We start from the raw sequence: 20,155 nt of genomic DNA, 5'->3' as shown, positions 1-20,155 counted from the left end.
AACATTCCAATGTGTTGGATATTACATTATGAACAAAATTATTGATTAATAAAATGACCAGTTTGACATTCTGATAGCTACAGCATAATGTATGAAGATGAAAACTGAATCAAATTCTGAACCTAAAATGACACAAAGTGTGTTAATTATATGACGCACCGTAGAAAAAAAACATTCAATTACTGTCTACTTTCGCAATGATCACATTGTGAAAACGAAGTTTGCAGCTCAATCATGTCTCTTACAGAAGGTTTGATTGTGTAAATAAAACTCAAGCTAAATATTTTTACCTATAGGAAAATAGGTGGCTATTTCTGTTAAAAACATGAAAATTCATTCTATTTAGGTCAAGCAGGAGGGAAACATGTGATGATGCTATTAAAAATTGTCCCTCTGGTGGATTTAAGAGAACAGCCCTCAAGTGAATGACTGCGGGGAAGTATGATTCACAGACAGAATTTTTGCCTGCATCTTCAATTCTCTTCCCATCTACTCCACATCTGCCAGAAATCAGTGACACTTCATTTAGCTTTCCCAGTGACTTAAGGAACAAGTTGGAGACATGGATCCTAGTCACCATACCACAAATGAAAATGACGTATTATGACATGAAGTGAGAAAAAGAGGGAAAAACAATGATCTTTATGTGATCTAGGCTACTTCAAACACCATCTCTGTGCTCAGAGCAACATGAATAGTTAAGTGTCCCAAACACAATTAAAGAGATGCTGACAAAAATGAATTTGTTCGCATCAGGGAAGGAGCCCGAGAAAGAGCATCAATTTTTTAATACTAGGGTTCAAAAATACTCTAATGGGCCGGATCTTGCTAGGAAAAAGACAATGTGCAATGACACACATCATTATTATTGCGCAAGTCAGCAGTTTGTCAGATACCCCATGAATTGCGAATCTCCAGAACTTGCTGGCCAATTTAAGCCTCTTGCTTTGTACAAACTGCATTCCGCCCTTAGCCTCCCTATTATTTTTAAGAACTTGCTGGAGTTGCACATTAATTTTCCATTAAGTTTACAGCAGAAAGTTAGAACTGGAACTTAACAGCACAAGTATCCTTTTAAACAAATAATAATTGTTAATGCAATGCTAATCAATCTCTGGCCCAGAAAGGTAATAATTTAAACTGCTAAATATTGCAATAGTAAATTGTTGATTGAGATGTTAAAAATGTCTAATTTTATTTAATTTTTCTTACATTTTTCTTTTTTCTCTCTCTCTTAATCCAATCTCTTTCTGATTTGGCTCTAATTCATCCACTCTAATTCACCTTATTTCTCTGGAGTTCCTGTTTCTTTTGCAATCCTTAACTCTCATTGGTTAAGGAGATTTACTGTATGCTTGCCATTCACTAAGGTCCCAGATACCCTATTGTTTTGCCGTGCTGTTATCAGCTCATACTCCCAGCAAGTTAGGGTACAAAATATTTGAGCTGAAGGGTGCAGAATAAGTTAATGCCACGTGCCATGAGATGTCCTGTTTCAGTAAGATCTGGCACATTATGTTATCTTGTTTGCCTGGAGTTTTAACTTGTTTACCTTTGGGAACCAGGAGTTATCTTTACTTGGAAGCTTTACCTGTAATTATTTAACTCCTTTGGGAGGTTAAATAAGTTAGAGAGAATTCATGACAATATACATCTTACGTCTGTTGGAATATTTTATACTTTCATGCACATTTTTGCATCCTGGAGTTTAAATACTGTATACCATATTTTTGTAACCTACATGAACCTAAAATCCCATGCTACTTCAAGTTCACTGATTTGAAAGACTAGATGTCTATAAATGACCCACTTAAATCAGATAAATATGAAAATATTCTATGTAAAGTTTACAATTACAGTAATATATGTGTATTCTAAAAAAAAGAGTGAAGCAAGGAGAATTTCAAAGTTTTATTGACATGATTGATCCATGTTACATATGTGCAATAGGCACAGCAAGCACATTTGATCATAATAGGAATTTTTTTGTGTTTCCAAAAATCAAGCTTAGTATAAAGCAGGTTTCTGAGCTTTAAACTCTTATTAAAAGAACACATGATCAATAAATGTAATCATTTAAAACACAATATGTTGTGCATCTGACTCTGAAAGATTTTGGCATTTCAGCAAAGATAGTAAGGCATTTTGGAAATCATTTAGAAGTCAGGGCCATTCTTCTTCAACTGTTTATAATCAGTGTTGACTGCAATAAACTGTCAAAATAAGAATAAAACAATCAGCAGGCATATTTCTCAATCATTTCACAGTTCATTTATTATGTTATGACTATTGCTTTATTATTTAGTTTTCTTAAATGCATGAGCAGAAGTAAATTTACTTCCAACAGTGCAACTGTAAGTAAATATTTTCAACAAATTCTCTCTCCACCAAGTTACCTTGTATTGCTGATTATAACCCAATTTATTCCATGGTTCAGGGTTGTTCTTTTTGTCCCAGCTAAAGGAAAAAATGAAAATATATAATTATATAGAATGATAACACAGGCCATTCGATCCATCATACCTGTGCCAGCTCTTTCAGAGAGCTATCCAATTAGTCCCACTTCCCTGCTTTCTCCATAGTCCTGCAAATGTTTCCATAAAGTATTTATCCAATTCCCCTTTGAAATTTATTATCGAATGTGCCTTCATCCATCCTTTCAGACAGTGAATTCTAGATCATAACTCGCTGCATAAAACCTTTTTCATTTTCTAATTTTCAAAATATTTATTCATTTATGGGGTTTGGAGTCACTGGCAAGGCCAACATTAATTGCCTATCCGCTAGCTACCCTTGAGAAGTTGATGGTGAGCTGCCTTATTGTGGGAAGGTACTCCCACAATACTGTTGGTTGGGGGTTTGGGGGGGGGGGGGGGGCGGGGTGAGGGGAGTATAAGGATTTTGACCCAGCAACAACGAAGGAACAGTGATATATGTCCAAGTTAGGATGATGTATGATTTGGAAGGGAACTTGGAGGTGGTGGTATACCCATGTGTTGACTGCCCTTGTCATTCTAGGTAGTAGAGGTCATGAGTTTGGAAGATGCTGTCCAATAAGCCTTGGCAAACTGTTACAGTGTGTTTTGTAGATGGTACACTGGTGGTGGAGGGAATGAATGTTTAAGATGTTGGATGGGGTGCAAATCAAGTGAGCTGCTTTGTCATGGATGGTGTTGAACTTCCTTAATGTTGTTGAAGCTGCACTCATCCAGGCAAGTGGGCAGTATTCAATCATATTCCTGACTTATGCCTTGTAGATGGTGGAAAAGCTTTGGAGAGTCAGGAGATGAGTCACTCGCCATAGAATACTCAGCATCCAACCTGCTCTTTAGCCACAGTATATATGTGGCTGGTTCAGTTAAGTTTCTGATCAATGGCCATTCCCCAGAATGTTGGTGGGAGATTTGACAATGGTAATGCACTGAATGTCAAGGGGAGGTGGTTAGACTCTCTCTTGAAGATGGTCATTTCTGGGACACGATAGTGCAAATGTTACTTGCCACTTATCAGCCCAAGCCTGGATGTTGCTGAGGTCTTGTTGCATGAAGTCAAGGATTGCTTCGTTATCTAAGGAATTGTGAGTGGAACTAACACTGTGCAATCATCAGAGTGTTCCCACCTCTGGCCTTATGATATAAGGAAGGTTATTGATGAAGCAGTTGAAGGTGGTTGGGCCTAGGCCACTACCCTGAGGAACTCCTACAGCAATATCCTCGGGCTGAGATCATTTCCCTCCAATAAACACATCCATCTTCATGTTGCATCTGGTTCTCTGTCCTCCAGTTACTGACCCTTCTGGCACTGGAAACTGTTTCTCCTTCTTTACCCTATCAAAACCCTTCTTGATTTTTAACACCTCTATCAAATCTCCCCTTAATCTTCTCTGCTACAGGAACCACTGCAGTTTCTCTAATCTCTCAACGTAACTGAAGTCTTTCATCTCTGGTACCATTCTAGTAAATTTCCTGTGCACATTCTCTCAGGCCTTGACATCCTTCCTAAAGTGTGGTTCCTAGAATTGGAGATAATACTCCAGGTGAGGCCTGGCAGTATTTTATAAAGGTTTAGTATAACTTCCTTGCTTTTGTACTCTATGCCTCTATTTATAAATCCATAAATATAGAAGAAACTAATATAAGCTATATGACTTCACATACCAGACATCAGGGCTGAACACTGCCAGACGTGACAGGTAAAGCCCAGCACCAGTCGATCCAAGTCCGATGAAGAAGAATAGAGGAATCAACTAAAGTAATAAAAATACATAAATATTACTTTTCTCTCTGGTGGAATAAAATTGTTTAAAACAGTTCTTTGAACAAACGGTGCTGTTTACACTTCACTATTAAAGGAGTCCTATTATCAGTTTTTAAAACAAAGTATTACAATTGAATAATTAATACTTTTAATTTAATTGCTGAGTAATGAAAACTAAAAAACTAACTTGAAAGAGTTACAACTTTTGCAAAGGTTATGCAGCCTTGCATATGAATTCAGAACCCCTTACAACATTGGGTTTAGTAACTCCTCCAGGCTAGCTAACCAAATAATTTTGCCATTATTCACTCTATTCTCTCTAAAATATTTCAACGTTTACCCTCTCCTGGAAACTGAACTTATTGGGGCAAGAGGGAAAAAGGAGGACTGGAAATTTGTGGCAAACTGTCAGTGGTTCCAGAAGCATAGAATTTAAAGTACAGATTGCAGCCATTCAACCCATTGGACCTGCACATAATCACAGAATTGTTACAGTGCAGGAGGCGGCCATTCGGCCCGCACCAGCTCTTCGAAAGAGCAATTCATTTAGTGCCATTCCCCGGCCTTCTTCCTGTAACCCTGCATATAACAGTCTAATTCCCTTTTGAATGCTTCAATTGAACCTGCCTCCAACACACTCTCAGGCAGCGCATTCCAGATCTTAACCACTCGCAGCATGAAAAAGTTTTTCCTCATGTCACTTTTGCTTCTCTTACCCATTACTTTAAATCTGTGTCCTTTCGTTCTCGATTCTTTTACGAGTGGGAACAGCTTCTCCTCATCTACACTGTCCAGACCCCTCATAATTTTGAATACCTCTATCAAATCACCTCTCAGCCTTCTCTTCTCCAAGGAGAACAGTTCTAACTTCTCCAATCTATCTTCATAATTGAAGTTCCTCATTCCTGGAACCATTCTCGTGAATCTTTTCTGTACTCTCTCCAATGCTCTCACATCTTTTCTAAAGTGCGGCACCCAGAACTGGATGGAGTACTCCAGCTGAGGCCCAACTAGTGTCTTATATAAGTTCAACATAACTGCCTTGCTCTTGTATTATCTCTCTTGGTATTTCTTCATGGACAAAGATTTTGGGAAAGTTGTACTCAACAGTTGCAAGCCCGCTGATGGCTAATCCGGCATATCCATGACCGTTAGATTCTCCCACAGCGGGTACAAGTGAAGGTATAGTCGCTGCTGGGCACAAATGGATCTATCCTTCTCCTCCTTTTCTCTTTCATGCTGGTTCTTTGCTCAGTCTCAAAGGTGTCTGTAGCCCTCTTGATGTAGCATCTCCAAGCATCACGATCTATGGCCTGCACTTCCCATTGGTGATGGTCGATGTGGCACACAGAGAGGGACTTCTTCAGGGAGTCCTTGAAACATTTGCATGGGGCCCCACTGTTCCTTTTACCAGTGGTCAGCTCTCCATACAACACGATCTTGGGCAGGCGACTGTCATCCATCTGGGCAATGTGACCCTCCCAACGCAGTTGGCTTTGCAGGAAGATAGCCTCGATGTTGGTGATGTTGGCAGTTTCCAGGACTTCAATGTTTGTGATGCGGTCCTGCCAGTGGACCTTGAGGATGCTGCGGAGGCAGCACTAATGGAAGCGCTCTAGAAGGCATACATGATGGCAGTATAGGATCCGTGACTCAGTGCCATACAGAGGGGTGGTGAGGACCATGGCTTTGTACACTTTGAATCTGTGCTCTGAGACTGTGGTTGCTTCACACTCGTTTGTAGAGTCTGCTGAATGTATTGTTTGCTTTTGAGAGTCTATTGTCCACTTCCTTGTCTATGGTGGCCTCAAACAAGATGACGGTCCCCAAATAAGTGAATTGCTTGACGGCATTCAGCTCGGTTCCCTCGATGACAATGCTTGGTGATCTATATTCTTCTTGGGGTACAATCTGATGCAGGACTTCAGTTTTCTTTAAACTGATTTTTAGTCCAAAGAGTTGTGCCACCTCGGAAAAACGTGTTGTTATATGTTGCAGGTCTGACTGACTGTGGGCCAGGAGAGCAGTCATTGGCGAAAAGAAGTTCACGGATGAGGTTTTCTTGTGTCTTTGTGTGAGCCTGAAGACGCCTGAGGTTGAAAAGGCCTCCATCAGTCTGGAAGCGTATGTAAACTCCCTCCTTAAGGTCTTTTGTTACCTGCTGCAGCATCATGCTTAAAAAGATGGTGAATAAGGTCGGGGCCAGCACACATCCCTACTTCACGCCACTGGAGATGGGGAAGGGACTCGAGAGGTCGGTGTTTTGCTTGACTTGTCCGTACTGATTTTCATCAAACTGTTTCACAATGGCCAGGAACCTGGGTGGGCATCCAAGTTTTTCAAGAATTTTTCAAAGTCCATCTCTGCTCACAGTGTCAAATGCTTTGGTTAGGTCTACGAAAGTGACGTACAGGCCTTTGTTTTGTTCACAACACTTCACTTGTAATTGTCTGAGTGCAAATATATTGTCTGTGGTTCCTCTCTTTGCTCTGAAACCACACTGGCTCTCTGGGAGGTTTTCTTCCGCAATGGTAGGCACAAGCCTGTTCAGAAGTATTCTAGCCAGGATCTTCCCAGCAATAGAAAGGAGGGTGATCCCACGGTAGTTGGAGCAATCTGATTTTTCTCCTTTATTTTTGTACAAGGTGATGATAATGGCATCATGAAGATCCTGTGGAATCCTGCCCTGTTCCCAGCAGGCCATGAAAAACTCATGAAGCTTGGCGTATAGGGCAGGGCCACCATGCTTCAAGGCTTCAGGTGGAATTCCATCAGCTCCAGGAGCTTTGCTGTTCTTCAGCTGGTTGACGGCGGTCACAGTTATCTCGAGAGTTGGGCCCTCATCCAGTTCTTCTTTGACAGGCTGTTGTTGGATGCAATTGATGGCAGTATCATGCACTGTGCACTTGGTGCTGAAGAGAGTTTCAAAGTGCTCTGACCAGCGATCCAGGACTGACTCCTTGTCATTGTGTAGGGTCTTGCCTACCCCTTGCTCCTCAAGGGGTGTTGGGTTTGATGCGCTGGTCCATACACAAATTTTAGTGCTTCATAGAAACTACTTATGTCGCCAGTACCAGCGTACAGTTGAGCTGCAGAAAAGCAGCTGTCCATAGCCAACACCTTCTTTAAAAAAAAAATCACTTCAAGACCGCATGGATGCATCCTCGCTCTAAACACTGGCACCTGATAGATTACATCTTGGTGCGCCAGTGTGACCTAAAGGAAGTCCTGCATTCTAGAGTCATGCCCAGTCCTAACTATAATATAGACCACCGGCTTAACTTCCACTTCAAGCCTAAGCCCAAGAATGTCCAGGACTACGTGCTGAGGGACGCATGAAAACTTGGGGCAGCCGCAGCAAAGGCTCAATGGGGAAAGACCACTGTGTAAGGTCCCCCCACCAAGCTGAACCGAGGGTTGGACCCATGGAAAACCCCCCGAACTGTATCGGGAAAATTTTCATTTGCTGTAAATGTAAAAATGTAATTGGCATGACAAATGTGAAATGGAAGGGTTGTGAAGCAACTCATGATTGTATTGAAGGAAACTTATCTCTCTTGCAATGTTTGTATTTTTTGGTGCTGTTTGAAACTGTTTGGCAGTGTAATTTTTACAGATTTTTATGAATAAAGTATATTTTGGAAATTTAAAAAAAGAACAGGCCGAGCGACAACCTAACAAAAGAAATTTCAAGTCATCAACCTGCAAACCTGCAGAGATAGATATCAAGCAACCTTACAGACTAGACTGGAACATCCTGATCTCACTGCTGAATGCACTCCAGAAGAACTCTGGGAACACGTCAAAGCTGTCATACTGGATACTTCCAACGAGGTCACTGGACCCAGCACCAAGAAGAATAGGGGCTGGTTTGATGAAAATGACAACGAAATTCAAGATTTGCTAAAAATAAAAAGGTCAGCTCATCAGGCTCATCTGGCTCAGGCGGCCAGCCAAGAGAAAAAGACAGCCAACCGTCAAGCATGCAGCACCCTTCAATGTAAACTGCAGAACATCCAAAATTACTGGTGGATAGAACTTGCAGAAAAAACTCAACTGTACACTCTTGTACTCTATGATAGAGGCCTGCTACCCGATCTGAACCCGACGGGACCCGACAACATGTGTCGGGTTCGGGTCTGGGTCGGGTCGGGCCCACCTTCCAGGGCCGGGTTTCGGGCTCGGGTCGAGTCAGGCTGAGTCCAGATCGAGTCGGGTCGGGTCGGGCCGGACACACAGGGTAAGTCCTCTGCTGATAAGTATTAAGAATAAAAAAAACTTACCTGAGCTGGGAGTCCGGGACGAAACTGAGTCTGCGCAGAGAGCGAGTGACGTCACTACGACATCTCGCGCGTGCGCTGCAGCTTCTTGCAGTTTCGATGTCAGGAAGGTAGGTAAAGGGATGGTTGGGTCGGGCCGACTAGTGGCGGGTTCGGGTCGGGTTGGGCTTGGGACAAAATCGGGGGGCCGGGTCGGGCTCAGGCCCGCTGTGGTTCGGTCGGGTTCGGGTCGGGTTCCTTTACCTGACCTAAAGCAGGCCTCTACTCTATGCCCCTATTAATAAAGCCCAGGATACTGTATGCTTTATTAACTGTTCTCTCAAGCTGTCCTGCCACCTTCAATGACTTATGCACATACACACTCAGGTCCTTCTGCTCCTACACTCCCGTTAGAATTGTACCCTTTATTTTATATTGTCTCTCCTTGTTCTTCCAACCAAAATGAATCACTTAACATTTCCCTGCATTGAACTTCATATGCCACCTATCTGCCCATTCCACCAACTTGTCTATGTCTTTTTGCAATTCTACACTATCCTGCTCACAGTTCACAATGCTTCCAAGTTTCGTAGTATCTGCAAACTTTGAAATTGTGCCCTGTACATTAAGGTCTAGATCATTAATATATATCAGGAAAAGCAAGGATCCCAACACTGACCACTGGGGATCTTCACTACAAACTTTCCTCCAGCCCCGAAAAACATCCATTAACCACTACTCTTTGTTTCCTGTCACTCAGCCAATTCCGTATCCATGTTGCTACTGTCCCTTTTATTCCATGAACTATAACTTTGCTCACAAGTCTGTTGTGTGGCACTGTATCAAACGCCTTTTGAAACTCCATGTGCACCACATCAACTGCATTGCCCTCATCAACCCTCTCTGTTTTCTCTTCAAAAAACTCCAGCAAGTTAGTTAAACATGATCTTCCCATAAGAAACCCATGCTGGCTTTCTTTAATTAACCCGCATTGGTCCATGTGACTATTTAATTTTGTCCCGAATTATTCTTTCTAGAAGTTTCCCCACCATCACTGTAGTTGCTGGGCTTGTCTTTACACCCTTTTTTGAACACGAGTTTAATGTTTGCAATTCTCCAGTCCTCTACACCACCCCCAAGTCTAAGGAAGACTGAAAAATTATGGCCAATGCCTCCACAATTTCCACCCTCATTTCCCTCAGTATCCATGAATACAACTCATTTGGTCCTGGTGCTTTATCCACTTTAAGTGCAGAAAACCTATCTAATATGCCCTCTTCATCAATTTTAAAGCCTTCTAGTGTCTTAATTACCTCCTCTTTCACCATTGCCTGGGTTGCATCTTTTTCCTTGGTAAAGACAGATGCAAAGTATTCATTTAATACCTCAGCTATGCCCTCTGCCTCCATGTATAAATCTCCTTTATGGTCCCAAATTGGCCCAACTCCTCATTTTACCACCCTTTTATTATTTATATGTCTATAGATAATAAACCTTGGTAATACAAATAAACCCTGCTACTACTAATGTTAATAACCCTATCAATAGTAATAATAACCTTACTACTGCTGATACTAAACTTTACCAATACTAAAATAAAAGCAAAATACTGCGGATGCTGGAAATCTGAAACAAAAACAAGAAATGCTGGAATCACTCAGCAGGTCTGGCAGCATCTGCCAGACCTGCTGAGTGATTCCAGCATTTCTTGTTTTTGTTTACCAATACTAATCTACCTTACCACTAATATACCTTACCAATACTGAAATATTAACAATAGTAGTAACAATCTCACCAATAGTAATAAATCTTATTTAAAAATAAAACTCATCAGATACCAGCTTGTGATTAATACTTAATATATTTATCGTTTTTAAATTCCCAGTTGTTTAGACTGACTTCCTAAGCAGCAAATACTCACCAGCCAATCAACTCACCGCTTTCCTGTGATGTCACGTTTTGATTTTTTTTTTTTCTCTCTTTTTCAAAGTCCTGCGTGTAGAGGTAGGTTCCTCACAGGTCTGCTACTGCTCCGGACTCTCTCCAGGTAAGTGGAAGGCCCTGAACCGGGGTCTAGATTTATTCTCTCCCTAGTAGTTTCCTCACAGGTCCGCTGCTCCCAACACACACTTCAATTTGACACTAATCCAACTTTCCTGCCTCTTTCCCATATCGTTTTTCAAATACTTATTCAGTTTCTTTAAATAATATTGCTTCAACAGCCATTTGTGTAAAACAATAACAACTTATATTTATATAGTGCCATTAACATAATAAAACATCCCAAGACATTTCACAGGAGCATTATAAAACAAAGTCATTCACTTTCTGCATTGAAAGCAGGTTTCTAACTTCTGCCATTTGTTCTTCAAGTTGTAATTTGGAATCTATGCTCTCTAGTTACTGATTTTTTAATGAGTGGAAACAATCCTTCGCTAATTGCTCTTTCATAATTTTGAAAACCTCTTAGATACCCCCCACCAACCTTCTCTGTTCCACGGAAAATGATCCAATTTTTCAAGTTTGTCTTCATAATTTTAAACTCTGATCCCTGGTGTTGACTGCTCCTGTTCCTTGGCATTAATGGTTAGATTTTGTGGACAGCAGTGAACTAATGGTGCCAGTCATTCATTACAGCTATGCTTGCACCTGCACACAGAAGGCTTAATTTTATTATGCCGACACTGGGCACGGCGGCGATGTGCAAAATGGTGGCGGTCCTGCCTTGATGTCAGCGGCTGCACCGTGGTCATTTAACATAACAATCATGTGACGGGGTAGCAATGGCGACGCCGTTCGCTGTGTCACTTGATGCTGAAGCAGGTGCTGGTTCTATCTTTAAAAGGCTGCCAGCCCTAAATTTGCACTAGTGTGCTTTTATCAATGTCTCCCTGTGGGTTCACTTCTGTGTTGCTTAATTGTTTTTGTTCTCTGCAAACAGCCCCTGGGCTCCCTCCTCCTTCACAGACAAGCCACTTGCAGAGTTTTCCTACCCATCCACTTCCCCTAGATAACACCAGTAATGTTACTTACCCTCTCAAGGCACCGAGGATTCTCAACTCGGTGGCACCAGCTTTTTTAAAGATGCGAAACTGAAGGCAGTTGAGTGCCACATGTCTAATACAAGATTGCGAATGCCTGGTAAGATTGCAATGAATAACATTCAAATGTATGCTAAATTGTATTTATATGTGAATGATCATGCTGTCATGTCAGGGCAGAAGTGCTGCCATGGCACTTCATCGCCTCCAACAGAATCAGGAAGTAGCATCATGGCCTCTGGTTTCTTGGCAGACGTTTCCACATGGATTCTCCGCGCCACCCCCAACACCCACCGCCTGAAATCCTGCCTTTCACAGGATCATAAAATCCAGCCCAGACTTTCTATGAGCTTTTGCACTGGAACTTGCTGCGATTTGAAATCTATTTCAGTGCAGCACCCTTTTACAAGGGATCTGAAACCTGTGTGAACAGGGCAAGCAATTGTGTATCTCCTTAACTAATCAGATTAAAGAATGGTTAATGAGATGTGTAGACTAAAGCAGGAAATGCAAGCTGGAATGTTTAATTCAATGCCAAATCATGTACTGGAAGCGAGAGAGAAAAAGAAAGATGGGATTAAGAGAGCGATGAAAGATATGGAAAAGAAAGCGAAAAAACATTTAATTTTTTAAACCTGCCAACAATAAATAAAATCTGATGGAATGAGACTACACATTTATAAAAGTTAATTTTCAGTATCAGAGAGTTGTTTCACAGTAATTAAGGCTCATCTTTCTTTTTCTTTTGGGCCTCCTTATCTCGAGAGACAATGGATACGCGCCTGGAGGTGGTCAGTGGTTTGTGAAGCAGCGCCTGGAGTGGCTATAAAGGCCAATTCTGGAGTGACAGGCTCTTCCACAGGTGCTGCAGAGAAATTTGTTTGTCGGGGCTGTTGCACAGTTGGCTCTCCCCTTGCGCCTCTGTCTTTTTTCCTGCCAACTACTAAGTCTCTTCGACTCGCCACAATTTAGCCCTGTCTTTATGGCTGCCCGCCAGCTCTGGCGAATGCTGGCAACTGACTCCCACGACTTGTGATCAATGTCACACGATTTCATGTCGCGTTTGCAGACGTCTTTATAGCGGAGACATGGACGGCCGGTGGGTCTGATACCAGTGGCGAGCTCGCTGTACAATGTGTCTTTGGGGATCCTGCCATCTTCCATGCGGCTCACATGGCCAAGCCATCTCAAGCGCCGCTGACTCAGTAGTGTGTATAAGCTGGGGGTGTTGGCCGCTTCAAGGACTTCTGTGTTGGAGATATAGTCCTGCCACCTGATGCCAAGTATTCTCCGAAGGCAGCGAAGATGGAATGAATTGAGACGTCGCTCTTGGCTGGCATACGTTGTCCAGGCCTCGCTGCCGTAGAGCAAGGTACTGAGGACACAGGCCTGATACACTCGGACTTTTGTGTTCCGTGTCAGTGCGCCATTTTCCCACACTCTCTTGGCCAGTCTGGACATAGCAGTGGAAGCCTTACCCATGCGCTTGTTGAATTCTGCATCGAGAGACAGGTTACTGGTGATAGTTGAGCCGAAGGTAGGTGAACTCTTGAACCACTTCCAGAGCGTGGTCGCCAATATTGATGGATGGAGCATTTCTGACGTCCTGTCCCATGATGTTCGTTTTCTTGAGGCTGATGGTTAGGCCAAATTCATTGCAGGCAGACGCAAACCTGTCGATGAGACTCTGCTGGCACTCTTCAGTGTGAGATGTTAAAGCAGCATCGTCAGCAAAGAGGAGTTCTCTGATGAGGACTTTCCGTACTTTGGACTTCGCTCTTAGATGGGCAAGGTTGAACAACCTGCCCCCTGATCTTGTGTGGAGGAAAATTCCTTCTTCAGAGGATTTGAACGCATGTGAAAGCAGCAGGGAGAAGAAAATCCCAAAAAGTGTGGGTGCGAGAACACAGCCCTGTTTCACACCACTCAGGATAGGAAAGGGCTCATCACACCATTACAAATTCACTTACACTAGAATGGACAAGCCTTACTTTTTACCAGCCAGTTTAGTGGGCAAGTATCGCAACTTCACACCCTTCCATGTGTTTCAATGTCAAGTTTCTGAGCAATATACTGTTACTGCGAAGCTTCTGGAGGAACAGGGCAACTTGGAGAGTAACTTCCTGACAGGCTCACCATTATTTTTAACTGCAAAGTGTGAGCCAATAGTACTGCGATGAAATGTCATAAAACTGTACACAGTTTTCCAACTGCAAACTAACCAATGTCTTGTACAAATTCAATATAATTTCCTTCCTTTTATATTCAATGATCCTAAAGATCTATGCATCTGCACCCCAGATCTTTCTGTTCCGATACTCTGTTAAGTATTTAAGAATTTAGGAGACATTTCATTTCACTGTTCCTCCCCCCGCCAAACGTACTACTTCATATTTCTCTGCACTGAATTACAGTTGCCACCTATTTGCCTAATTTGATAAGCTGCCGTCTTCCTCCATTCACCTCATAGGTCCTCACAGTTTACCACCCCAATTTGCTATCATTAGCAAACTTTTTGATATAATTCCACTTGTGCCTATGTTCAACTCACATATAAATAGAAAATATGAGCTGATCAAAGAGTTTCAGCAATGTTTGTGAAGGGAATGGTTGATTAATCTAGTTTAATTTTTTTGACAGTTACTAATGGTGGATAGGGGAGCATCTATGGGTGTTGTCTATATGGACTTCCAGAAGGCATCTGACAATATTCTGCACAACAGATTATCAACAAAGGTAAAATTTCCTAAAATCAGAGGTAACCTAGTGCCAAAGGGCAATAATTGGTTGGAACATAGGAGATAGGGGCCAGAATTTAACACCTCCCCCCCCCCCCCCCCCCCGAAGCAGGCTAGGAAGTTGGGGGGGGGGCGTAAAATCGGGTGGGAGGCAGGGGGTGCCATGTCTGTTGCCTACCCGCTCCGGCTGCTATTTTAACAACAGCGGGGTAGGTGGCAGGTGGCCCACCCTTAGGCCAATTGAGGCCCTTAGGTTTTTGACCGAGTATGGCATCAAGGAGCCCTAGCAAAACTGGAGTCAATGGGAATCAGGGGGAAAACTCTCTGCTGGTTAGAGGCATACCTAGCACAAAGGAAGATGGCTGTGGTTGTTGGAGGTCAATCATCTCAGCTCCAGGACATCACTGCAGGAGTTCCTCAGGGTAGTGTCCTAGGCCCAACCATCTTCAGCTGCTTCATCAATGACCTTCCTTCAATCATAAGGTCAGAAGTGGGGATGTTCGCTGATGATTGCACAACGTTCAGCACCATTCGTGACTCCTCAAATACTGAAGCAGTCCGTGTAGAAATGCAGCAAAAATGGGCAAATGGAAGAAAAACTTCCCCAAAGAACCACATGTTTATTGGGATACCAAAAAGTGGGTAGTTAGAGCAGCACTGGCACCAAGAAAAGACGGGCTGTATTACATTTTAGGATTTATGAATGAATGTGAACGAATGAGAGAGAGAGAGATGCATGCTTTTTTCCTGTATCTTATATTTTCTCACAAGACCCTTTTTAATGAAATGTGCTTTTCTCAAATCGCATTTCATTCCGCTGGGTGTGAAGGTGTTGTGCAGACCCCCACCTACCAAGAATGAGGCATATTAATGTTGTCATATGAACATTGATTTTAAACTGTTGCTGGAGTGAGGAAATGACTTGTTAAACAGATCAGCCGTGGCTGGAAAAAACATTTACATACTAGCAGACAGTGCTTGTGTAGACAAAGGACCATTCCTTGACACATTCAACCCACAATGGACTTTATCACCAGACACTGAAGGTAAGGAAGGGCATTCCAGCGACTGCTAAGGTGATATAATCCACAAAGCCAGGACTGGTTAAACCAGCTGGTCACATGACTAACTGGCTGGTCCAGGGTTTTTTGAAGTAGCCACAGACAGTTTGAGCTCCTGGACTGAGAAGACCTCTCCTGTCTGCTCCTATCTCTTTCTCACAAGCCTCTGGACCCACTGAAGACATGTGAACCTCAAGAAAGGAAAGTCTCCTACGTCGAACAAGGTTTAAGAAGAATACTGGGCCCCAATGAAAAGCAAGACCTACCTACAATCAAGGACTTTCCAGCGAGCTCAAAGAACAGTAACCAAAATCATCTTTACATATTGCCTCAAACTCAAACTTTTCCACTTTACTTCTTCTGCTCTTTTCTGTCTCTATCTGCATGTGTGTATCGCGTATGCATGCCAGCATGGGTGCATCATGTATCCGTAGGCGTTAACCAAATTAGAGTTTAAGTTTAATAAATTTCAACTTTTCTTCTTTAAACCTAAGAAAACCTGTTTGGCTGTTTTTTTTGCCTTACAATTGGAAAGCAGTGAATAAGGATTCACCAAGGGGGAGTTTAAAAACAAGCTGTGTTTAAAATTAAACCCTGTTACGGTAAGACCAGGTGAAGGCTGAGAGGGAACCCTGGACCCCTTCTCACCTGGTCATAACAGAAGGCTAATGGAATGTTGGCCTTTATCTCAACAGAGTTGGAATTCAAAAATGAGGAAGTGATGATCCAGTTATAAAGCCTTGGTCAGGCCTCATCTGGAGTACTGTGTTCAGTTTTAAGCATTGAACCTCAGGTAACATAACATGTACGGGGCACAGCATAGATTCGCCAGAATATCGGACTTAAAGAGTTAAATTATCAGGACAGGTTTCATAAACTTGGATTGTATTTCCTTGAGTTTAGAAAGTTGACAGGTGATCTAATTTAAGGTACTTAAAATCCATAAAGGCATTGGATAGGGTATATTTCTTCTGGAAGAGGAATCCCAAATAAGATGGCATTATCATACAATTAATTAGGCTATTCAGGAATAAATTCAGAAAGCATTCTTCCACAGAGTGGTGGAAATCTGGAGCTCTCTCCCCGAAAAGACATTGCATGCTAGATCAATAGATCATTGGTGGGGAAAGGTATCAAGGTATATGGTGCATAGGCTGATAAATGTAGTTATGATACAGATCAGCCATGATCTAACTGAATGGCATTACAGGCTCCGGGGCAGAATGGGCAACTCCTGTTCATATGTTATAATTTTTAGGTCTGCCTTATATCACGTGTACCAGAAGTGCGACAATGGAAAAAATACAGACTAAATCTGAAGAGTTATAAAAATTGACTTTACCTTTTTAAAAAATGGAAAATGCTGCTAAAAATGGCCACTGAAGGTAAACAACGTGGCTTTTGTATATTCAAACTATCTGATAGGGACAACGGAATAACTTTTGAGCTGGGAGGGGTCAATTACGCCCATCCTGAAACATTCCTGAATTGAATAGGTTCTTCTGAAACATAGAAGGTATAAAGTGGAAACATCATAACCAGATTATTCTCATCCTGAGCCCATCAAGAGATGCTTTTGAATTGAATGGGATCTTCTGAAACAAAGAAATTGTGAAGTAGCCACATTCTAAGCCATTGTTGGTCACCACAGGGAGGCAGATTCACATCTCCCAATAGAAACCATTTTTGACCTTACAGATAGCTTCCTGAAGAGAGAGAGGGAGACACCCAGAAAGAAGCATCACCAAGAAGCTTGTTTCCAGCTAAGGGGCTAGGAAAAATCCAGCAGGCCAGAAGGGAAGTGCCCTGCAGTAGCATTCTACATCTTTACTTATGCAGCAGTAAATTAGAAGTGATCCACTGTCTTCAACTGAATTTTCAACCAAGAGGGAGACCTCCAAACACCTCAGGCCTACAACTGACGAGAACTTGACTTCCAAGAGAATTCAACAAGTTTAACATGACCCCCGAAACCTACCCCACTTAAAACCACTTACCCCTTTTCCTCTCTGTCTCTTTTGTGTGTGTGTATGCGTGCCATGAGTGAATGTGACAGTGGATGTGGTTGTGACAATTTCAGGATAAGGCATATTGCTAAATAAATATTAATCTTCTGTTTTAAGTCTAGAAGAAAACCTGTCGTCGTCTATTTATTTAAACCCTTATAACCCAAAAATATTTGCTGCAGTCAGTTGGGCGTTTAACAGTGGGAATCACCCACACCCCTCACCACGTGGCCGTAACACTCATGTATTTTCCCAGGTGCAGCAGTGCTGGTTACTCCTTCAAACATCGTACATTCAGAAGTGTGCCCATCCTAGGCAATATATAATTAAATTATAGCATAATAGGTGAGTACAACAATAGAACCCCCTTGTCGTCTGAACTAGGTATCATGGCCGCAAAATTCGGCTCCATAGAACCCATATTTTCAGCACTACAGGTGCCATTTTGGTTGCAAAATGACGCCACACTGCGCACAAGCACTTTCAGCATGGCTAAAGACAGATACCAGTTTGATGAGGGCATTAACGCAGACATTTGAAGCGTGCGCCGGAAGTATGCAGAATAGGCAGAAGATCATTGCTGACAACGTGTACTGCTGATTTGACACTAGTGGAACCATTTTGGACCTTGACACCCAGCTAACATCTTCTCAAATACACACAGGTGAACATGCATTCAGCAGCAAGAAGGAGCCTCCACCAATTATATTTAAAGGGATCACCCACTACTTTCAGGTTAGTTGCTGATTGATTTCCACAGGCTCTCTCCGAGTTTGTACAAGTGCTGTGAGTTTTCTACAGCTATTTAAAGTTGGTGAATTCAACAGGGAGTGATTTTTGTACAAGGTGAAAGTTTTGGTTCTGACTTTAAGGGTTCTGGTCAGAACTGTTGCTCCCAGTCATGAGTGCCGTAGTTACCATTGCCCTTGGCCTGCAGCATGACAGGGAGATTGAGCAAAGGAAACACAAAGGAGGACAAGCTGCTCACAGAGAGAGGAATAAGAGGGGGAGAACGGCTCTCAGCAGGAGGCCTTATCCATCCAGGGAGCATTTCTCTTGCATCAACATCATCGATGAATAGTGTGTGCAACATTTCTGTTTTACAAAGGAGCTGCTTATGAAATTTGCCACCTCCTGGGATGCAGACCTGCAGCCTCAGAGCAGTGCATGGACGGAATTGCTGGGGCTGTCAACTTCACATCGGGATCCTTCCAGGTTGGACTAGGCGACATCTCTAACATTTTCCCATTTGTCATCCACTGCTACATAAGGGAGGTGACTGACGCTCTTTATGCCAGGAGAGGGGAGTGCATAGCGTTCTCTCTGGCCAGAGAGATGCAGGTGGACGATGCACGTGGTTTTGCCAGGATAGCCGGCTCCCCCATGGCTCAGAGTGCCATCGACTTAGACGTGGCTTTGCTTGCACCACATCTAAATGCAGAGATGTATTGCAACTCCAAAGGGTTCCACTCCCTGAATGAGCAGTTGGGTGCCACCATGCTCAGCACATCATGCAGTGGATTCCCAGTACTCTAACAGCAATCATTCTGTGCCAGACCACTGTAACATTGGTATTTGAGGCACCATGTCAAACCAGAGGGTGGCTGCAGAGGGTGACAAGGGATATCTGCTGACCATCTGTCTCATGACTCCAGTGCGCAAACCAAACACATGTGGGTAACTTGCATATAATGAGAACCATGCTGCCACAAGAAACATCATCAAGCAGACTATTGGAGTTCTCAAGCTATGGTTCCACTGCCTGGATCTGTCTGGAGCAGCCCTATAGTACTCACCAGAGCATGGTCTTGATTCGTCGTGGTAGGCTGTATCCTGAAAAACCTTGCCATCATGAAGCCACAGCGTTTGCCACCAGGTATACAGTAAGCAGCTACGGAACAGGAGGAAGAAGAGGAGCAGCAGGAATAATAGGAGGCAACCAACATATTCCCTTTCTGAATAGACTGTCCATGATCGGCTCATCTGACTGCAGTACCAGTGAACATGACCCAATTTCCCATTCAACATCAGCCCCACACCTAACCTTCCCTCTGTCACTGTACATCAGTGGCCCCTTGGCCACAATGTTGAAATAAAAGTCACCACAAAACAACCATTCCAAACCAACTTTATCAAACAAGTAAACCAACGTTACACAAAAAAGTTAAATAATCACCCTTATGATAGGTGTGGGTTGACAATGAGTTTTGTTTTGGCAACATTCAAGGACAGGCAGAGTCTCTCGTATGCAGATTTGAAGAGATTGAGAATGGCTTGCAAACCTGGTGCAGAGTGGATGACACTGCAGATATTGCATACTGAAGATCATGTATATCTATGCTGGTCAGTTTAGTTTTGGCACGGAGGTGATTGAAGTAAAAGAGTTTTCCATCTAGGCAGTACTTAATACGCACACCAGAGGGCAGTTGATTATTGACCAGGTGAATAGTCACCATCAGGTAGACTCTAAATAGTATGGGGGCTATCACAAAGCCTTGCTTGACCTCGGTCTGGATTTTGAAGGTGTCTGTTTCAAATCTCCCACTCAAGACAGTTGCAGTCATATCATCATGGAGCAATTGCAAGATTGTGATGAAGTTTCTTAGACATCCAAATCTTTGGAGCACAATCCACAAAGCCTCACGATTTACTGAGTCAAATACTTTGGTCAGGTTGATGAATGCAATGAATAGTTCCTGGTGTTCTCAACATTTTTCTTGTATTTGTCTGGCAACAAATACCATGTCAAAGGTTCCTCTGGAAGGTCTAAAGCCATACTGTGTCTCTGGGAAG

The 20,155-nt window shown here is 42.7% G+C and overlaps 1 protein-coding gene across 4 annotated transcripts in view; it reads right to left on the bottom strand.

The window, feature by feature from the left end:
- Positions 1-1,898: 1,898 nt before the first annotated feature.
- The window catches only part of LOC137379820 (cytochrome c oxidase subunit NDUFA4-like), a 54,313-nt gene continuing 36,056 nt past the window's right edge, over positions 1,899-20,155 (bottom strand). For all 4 annotated transcript variants that reach the window (XM_068051199.1, XM_068051216.1, XM_068051207.1 and 1 more), the window contains 3 exons: positions 4,158-4,246; positions 2,397-2,457; positions 1,899-2,213 (listed from right to left, as the gene is read on the bottom strand). In XM_068051199.1, the coding sequence (XP_067907300.1) occupies positions 2,157-2,213; positions 2,397-2,457; positions 4,158-4,246 (207 nt within the window). In that variant the 3' untranslated portion in view covers positions 1,899-2,156. The remainder of the gene's footprint in view (positions 2,214-2,396; positions 2,458-4,157; positions 4,247-20,155) is intronic.

The sequence above is a fragment of the Heterodontus francisci genome, chromosome 2, assembly GCF_036365525.1.
Source record: "Heterodontus francisci isolate sHetFra1 chromosome 2, sHetFra1.hap1, whole genome shotgun sequence".
NCBI lineage: Eukaryota > Metazoa > Chordata > Chondrichthyes > Heterodontiformes > Heterodontidae > Heterodontus > Heterodontus francisci.
This window is presented reverse-complemented; position numbering and strand designations above follow the sequence as displayed.